This window comes from Ochotona princeps, chromosome 13 (genome assembly GCF_030435755.1).
Source record: "Ochotona princeps isolate mOchPri1 chromosome 13, mOchPri1.hap1, whole genome shotgun sequence".
Lineage (NCBI taxonomy): Eukaryota > Metazoa > Chordata > Mammalia > Lagomorpha > Ochotonidae > Ochotona > Ochotona princeps.
Window position 1 is genome coordinate 39,992,179 of NC_080844.1, and position 7,074 is coordinate 39,999,252.

The 7,074-nt window shown below is 56.2% G+C and overlaps 1 protein-coding gene across 2 annotated transcripts; it reads right to left on the bottom strand.

Annotated features, from left to right (window-relative positions):
- Positions 1-1,321: 1,321 nt before the first annotated feature.
- On the bottom strand, positions 1,322-6,443 carry RBP4 (retinol binding protein 4). 2 transcript variants are annotated; one of them, XM_036495788.2, is made up of 6 exons: positions 6,243-6,443; positions 5,787-5,915; positions 5,564-5,700; positions 5,303-5,409; positions 2,027-2,239; positions 1,322-1,621 (listed from the first exon to the last, which is right to left on the bottom strand). In XM_036495788.2, the coding sequence occupies exons 2-6, from the start codon at positions 5,895-5,897 to the stop codon at positions 1,584-1,586; spliced, it is 606 nt and encodes a 201-aa protein (XP_036351681.1). In that variant the 5' UTR covers positions 5,898-5,915; positions 6,243-6,443; the 3' UTR covers positions 1,322-1,583. The 2 variants fall into 2 exon arrangements, with proteins under 2 accessions (XP_036351681.1, XP_004580115.1); XM_004580058.3 differs by lacking the exon at positions 6,243-6,443 and adding an exon at positions 6,041-6,198.
- Positions 6,444-7,074: the final 631 nt, after the last annotated feature.

The window sequence follows — 7,074 nt, forward strand, 5'->3', positions numbered from 1 at the left end:
AGGTTGGGCTGGTGGAATAGACAGGGCCCAGCATGCAGTAGGCGCTCAACACATCTTCCTTGCTGAAGAAAGCAGCCCAAGCAGTTGGCATGGCTCAAGGAGTTTCTGGAACAGCTTCTTTGTGAAGTAAGATTTATGGCATTACATTTCAAGGGCGAAAGGACATAGGGGGTCTTCATGCATCTTTAGCTAACAGGTTGGGTCATTTCAAGCTTTTTTTTAAAGTGATGGGTCATGTCTTAAGGGCCTCTTGGCTTTGAGAGTAAAGCTGACGAGCCAGGCTCTGAGACCTGCTGTTCCAAGGAAAGGAAAAGCACAGCTCTCCTGCCCGTGGCTGCCCATGGCCTATGTGGTGGAAAACCAGGCCCACCAGGTTGGGGAACACAGGAGCCACACACCCTGGAGAGAGGTGCCCTTCCCTACATCCAAGCACTCTGCCTAGATACCTGCCTGGCCCGGCCAGCATTTGCCCCACTCCAAAGTGCTATGCCAGATGCTGCTCAGATGAATCCTCACACAGCTCTCTAGGCAGTTTCTCCAAACCACACATGAGTATATAGCTCTGAGAAGCCATGGCATCAGTCAGAAACCATACAGCCAAGGCACAGCGGAGCTGGATTTGGACTTAAATCCAAGATTCCCAGGAGCCAGAGCCCTGATGCTTTGGCAAGCTGGGAAATTGAGGCTAGTGCCTTTGCCTGTAGCTACACCCCAGAATCCCCAAGTGCTGACAAAGGCCTGGACCCTGCAGCTCTTCCCCAGACCTCGCTGCATCCCACTGCACCTGTCTCTCCCTCTGCGTGCTCCAGGCAGGACATGCTGTGAGCTCTCCTTCAGATCCAGCTTCCGGGGTCCACTCTGCCAAGGAAACCATGGCTTCCCTTCTCAACCTTTGGGCCACATCTGGAATCTGTGAGCAGTGAACCATTGCTGCAGATGACCCAGGGCGGGGGGTCAAGAACTGTGCAGTACTCCTCGATGCAGGCCTCTTGGCCGCTCACTCCCAGGCCAGGGGAGGCTGCTGGCCTGCCCACTTCTCAGGCCTGGGCCTGCAGGAGGTCTCAGGCTCCCCAGCCAGCTCTTCTGGCCTCAGGGCCCTGGCAAGGCAGGGGGGTAAGGCCTTCTTGGGCTGACGAGGAATCTCTCTTCTCAGAAAGTCCAGAGAAGCCAGTTTTCAATCATGGAGAGAAGGCACTAGAAGAGGCCAGGAGTCTTAGTGCAAAGAGTCCCTCCTGATACATAAAAGGACACCCCCACCTGCCATGCCAACCATAGGACTTCTCATTTCAGTTATGGATGTGAACACAAATACAACCTCAAATCAGAGGAAGCCAATGACTGTTTTAATAAAGTCTGGGACTCTAAGCCTCAAACGCCGTCCAAAAACTTTGGAGAAGATACACATTTGACCACAAAGGGATCCGCCCTTTCTCACATGTGTTCTTCTGAGTCCTGAAGGTGCTGTGTTTACCCATGGAAGGTGAGGCAAAAGGGGCTGATGAAACTCCAAAGATAAATAGAATTAAAGACCGAAAGAGAGTGAACTGGAAATTTTCAAATAAAACCTTGCATGCTTGGTGTTGCTACAAGAGATTTCTTACTGACTTGCCATCGCAGTAACCTGGAACACAGAAAACAATGCTGTGAGTGACGGCAGGAGGGACTCAGCATGTGTGTGGATACCAACAGACTGGAAGCTGGGCTTGGCCCAGTGCCCCTTGGCAGACAGGACCCCACAGTCACATGGGGCTGAGACTCCATTTCCAAACAGTGTTGGAAAAGGTTTAGGAGGGCAGTGGAGCCAGGGTGGAAAGTTATGAAGGGAGCAGAATTAAATTATGCCCTATTAGTTTTACTCCATTAAAAGTGCCAGTGTTTGGGAGAGACAAGGCCTTAGCCTGCTCTTGCATGGGTCCCTAGACAAAGCCTGGGAGATACCTGATTGATAAGGGCTTAAACAAATGCTCCTCACGCTCTCTTGGTGCAGGTGGAACTGGTCCCTGCACTGACTGTCCCACTCACTCACCGTTGTGCAGGATCAGCCTGTACTGCCGGCCCAGGCACAGCTCCTCCTGCCGCTGCCTCACCAGTTTCTGCACCTCGGCGGGCAGGCCGTTGGGATCGCGGGAGAAGACGAAGGAGTAGCTGTCAGCACAGGTACCGTCCAGGTTGAGGAGGCGGCAGGAGTACTGCAGGGCGAACGTGTCGTAGTCCGTGTCGATGATCCAGTGGTCATCATCTGCAAACCACAAAGGCCACAGTGGCCGTGAGCGCCTTGCCCTCCGAGGGCTCACGAGCAGGGGAAGCGCGCAACCAGGCCCGGGACACGTGACTTTCCGAAGCTGGCTGCACGTCCTCAGGAAGTAGTGGACAATGCTGTCAGCTTCTCTAACAGTGCACAGAGGAGGTGAGATGGGGCTTTTGCAGAAAAGCATCCTGGCCTTGCGGGGGACCTCATTCACTTCTGTGCTTCACGCCCTGATGTCCACGGGATGGCATCTTCCCCAAAGACGAGGGAGAATGTGGGCCCACGGAAAACACAGCACATGGTCTCCCACTGTCTACTTCACCGTCCACTACCTGTGTCTTCCAGGACTCAGGTCTGACAGCCATCAACCCGTGCCAGCCTGGGCAGCAGGATGTGTGGTGTTCCATGCCCCACATCAGCTGATTCTCAGTCGCACCACCAACCACGCTGCCCTGCTGCCTCTCAGTCCCTCGAGGGACCGTGACATCTCTCTCCCTGCTGATGCCTGCTGCGTGAGCCTGCTCCCTGCTGGCAAAGCACTATCTCGCCTTGCGGGTACGTGAGGCTCAGCAGCAGCAGTTACAGCTGACAGCGTGTGTGCTTCATGGCTCTCCCCACAGGGGCACAGCTGAGCCGCTAGAGAACCTAGCTTGTATTTATTCCTCACACTGGCATGCAAGCCAGTGGGAGTCAGTGCAGATGAAGACAGTAAAACCAGTAACGATGGCAGGAAGGGAAGCCGCTGTCTTACGAAGGTGAGCAACTTGCCACAGGGGAAAAAAACCATGTTTGGGTTTATCCAAGCAACCTGTGCCAGGAAAAGAGTGCTGCAACCCAGGGTGATGTTTGACTGCTACAGGCACCTCCTGAGCATTGGGTTGTGTGCCAGGCATGGGAGGGGCCTTTCCCATTTTGTTTTTCTAATATTTTTTGCATGATCCCCAATGCACACGCTACTGTCTGACTCCCTACTGATAAACAAGGAAACGAAGGCATAGCGCAGTGAACTAATTTCCAGGACCACAGAGTTCAGGGCAGCAAAGGGAAGCCAACAGAGTGAATGACTCCAGGGCCTGCATGTGTAATCCACACCATGGGGCTCCTAATACGATATAAACTTGGGGGAGAGGGGCTGAAACAGGAAGGCTTTGTGGCTCAATCCCACTTGCAAGTCTTGAAGCCATACATGTCCTGCCCTGACAGGGATCCACAGTGCAGATAACCCTGGAGGGAGTTAGACCTGACACTGCCACTCACCTGTAGTCACCTCTGGGTGTGCCTAAGGGACCTTGGAGGGCTGGCCTTGATTCAGCCCAAACCCAGCCCCCGCAGAAGGGCTACTACACATGGGGGGGGGGTGTAGCCCAGTCCTCAGCACAGTCCCTGCCTGCAGGGTGAAGAATCAGCCACTCCCCGACCACCCGCACCTCCCAGGCCATGCCAGGGTACAGATGTCAGGGGCAAGGCTGCGGAATGATGAGAGCTCAGCGGTGACCACACCATTGCTGAGCAGCTGGGCCAGGAACAGAAGGCACAGAGCTGGACCTTATTCCTACCACTCGTGCCCCCTCAGCCACTCTCGCACATCAAGCCGTATCTTCCTCACCTCAGAAGGAAGTCAATTACTCTGTTTATGGCGATCACAGGCGTCCCATACAAAAGAAAGTGTTCTGGAAACATGACCCTGACCCATCACCCGGGAAGCTGTTAGCTCAGCAGTGTGCAGCTTGTTTTTGCCCAAATTTCTGCCAAAATGTGAGTTTTGTCATTGGAACCAGTACACAGAGCTTGGTTTTAGCAAACTTGACCACTATTCTTGATTTGAAAAGAAGGCCTGTACTGCTGGGATTTATCTCCAGGTTCTTTTGGGTCAAACAGCTCAGGGATGAAAAGGTCAAATTGTTACAACCTTGCCCAGTACTTAGAGTACTGGCAAGAGCTGAACTGCCTGACCCTGTGGCAAAGAATGAGCCCAGCTCCTCAGTGTTTCCAGCAGCTGGGCAGGACCCCTTCTCAGAACAGGGTGTCCCAAGTGCTTCTGCTAAGGGTATGGGGAGAGTTAGGGGGAGAGAGCTTGCTCCTGGCGCAGCTGTGTGGCCAAGACACAGGACCACACTGCAGCTGTGTCTACAATCCACCCACACAGACTGGCTGTTAGTCCAAGAACCAAGGAGAACACTTAAGAAAAGAACTGGCTCTGTCAAAGACCTGCAACCCGCTGCTGGGATTCCTTTGGGAGAACACCCAAGACCCACAGCCAGACTGGGTGAACCAATTGCTCCTTGTAGCTCTCAGACCCCAGAGCCCAGCCAAACTAGCTGCTGGTGACAGGTGACACTTTTGACTAATGGTCAGAATAGTCATATAGGGTCCAGCCAATCGAATGGCAGAGGTCTCGGTATCTGTGTAAGCCAAGAGAGCTCTTTAGATCGAATGATCTAGACCTGTGGTTCTCAAACCTCACTGCGCAGTAGGCACATACTCCAGACTTGAAACTTAGGAGCAATGGGATGGGAGAGAGGTAGCGAGCACATCTACTGTGTTCTCAAAGAGAGGCCATGGGTCAGAATGCCTTTCTACACGCTCTGGATACAGGCATCACATCTGAGTTTCAGCATTTGGGGGGAAGCAGGAGGCCTCTGCCACCCAGAACCTCGGCATGGAGAGGCAGCATACTCGGAGTGAACAACCAAGACCTCCTCCATCTGTGACTGGAGGAGAGGAGTTCTCAGCCTCTGCGGGCTCACAGCTTGTTCAGTTACACCACAGAAATGGAGGGAAGGCTGACCTATATGGAGTGGTGTGGGATGTAGGGATGCAGGAGGGAAAAACTTGGAGGTGACTTTGGACCAGGTTTCTCCACCTGGAGAGAACGGTGACCAGCCTCTCCCAATCTCACGGTCCTAATCTCCAGTACCTCTGGTTATCTAGCCACTTGCAAGTCTCCCCGCAGGAGCTCCTGGAACAGCAGCCCAGGCCCTCCCGTCAGGTGTGCCCCTCCCCATCCTTGGGCATTCCAGGAGGCTGGAGTCCGACCCCCCACTTCCTACTCACTTCCTCTCTGCAGAAAGGAGGCCACACCCCAGTACTTCATCTTGAACTTAGCAGGGTCTTCGGTGTCTGTGAAGGTGCCCACCATGTCCGCGCACACATCCCAGTTACTGCAAAGGTCAAAGGAACCCTGAGCCAAGCCCAGCCAGGCAAAAGGGTGCCCCCCCAACCCCAGGGGCCGCCTTCCCTCCCCAGCCGGGGTCTGGCGCTTGCGCAGGGCAGGCTGGAGCGCATGCTTGGTGCTGCCCAGACGCCCCCACTGACTTCAGAAGCCTGACTCGGCCCTTGGCTGTGGCGCTCATGTGGCCGTTCTCGTCCACGGAGAACTCGGCGACGATGTTGTCCTGCAGAAAGAGACCCTCGGGGTCCTTCTTGGCCATGGCGTACCAGGTGCCGGCGAACTGCAAAAAGGATGCGTTCGAGGGGGGTTGGCGTCTGCGGCGGGCCGAGGATGGAGCCTGTTGAGCCCCGGCGTGCCGATACCTACACGAGCCTTGTCGAAGTTCTCCTTGACTCGGAAGGTGCTCACCCGGCAGTCGCGCTCCGCCCAGCCGCTGCCCAGCGCCGCCAGCAGCACGAGCGCCCACACCCACTCCATCTTGCCCAGGAGTCCGTCCTGTGGGGAAAGGCGGCGTGGCCGCCGCGGCCGTGAGCGCGGCTCAGCCTGGGCCCCCAGCCCGTCCGCCCGTCCCCGGGCCGCCCTGTCTCGTCCCGCTCCGCGCGAGGCCCGTCCCGGCTCACCACGGGGAGACGCGCGCAAGCCTGGCCGCCGCGTGCGGGCGCGCGTGGAGCGAGGGAGGCAAGCGCCGCGGGGCCGCCGGGCAGCTTTATAGCTCCGGGGGGAGGGGGTCGCGCTTTCGTAACCGCGCTGGGGTGAAAGACCGAAGGGGAGGTGCCGGGGCGGCCCAGCCGGCCAGCCCTTGCATAACGCGGCCTGACTCACCGCCGCCCGGGCGTCTGCACCTCCAAGGCCGCCCCGGGGGCTCTCGGCAGCCGGCGCGCAGGGTGGCCTCGGCGGCCCAGCCAACCCCTGCAGCCCGCGGCAACGGGCAGTGCAGGGCCCAGGCCTGGCCCGGGTGCCGGACCTCGTGCCAGTGGCCGCCTGCTGCGGCCTGGCGTGGCCTCAGGGGCCGGGACGTTGGCTCGTGGCCCGAGTGAGCCTGGCGGGAAGACACACAGCATGGTTGGCTGGTGGCCACAGCGCGCCAGGACGGCCTGGTGCGTTAGTGCCCGGGGCTGGCCGGCCAGATGGGTCCCTCCCCTGCTCTCAGTTGAGCAGAGTTGGGAAAGAGTTTGACCGAGTAATTTTTCATTTTATAAAGGAAGCATTTTACACACTTTTAGGAGAGTGGCCGAGCCCTCGGCGTCAGTGTTTGTTTAGTTCCAACATGAAACGCCCTCCTTGTCGAATATTCTGTGGAATATTCTGGTCAGCAGCGGAAATGTCTCCTGCAGTTGCCTTCTTAGTTGCTATGCTGGCCTTAAACCGCGGTGACGCGCAGCTACTGACGGTTGCATGCACCTTTGTTTCAAAGATGCATTGCAATTGGGTTTTGTTTTCAGAACAAATAAGGTGAGTTGAGCTATGGACCAGGGAGACGAAGGGACGAATTCTGTGACCTCATGGATCAAGGCAAGGGGCATGACGGTCACAAGAGGTTTCACCCAGATAATGGCACCGGACACTCACCAGAACTTTTTTTATTTTTGGAAGAATTCTGCTCGTCCGATAGGTAGAACAGACAGCTTTTGACGAAAAGGGAACTTTTCTTAGT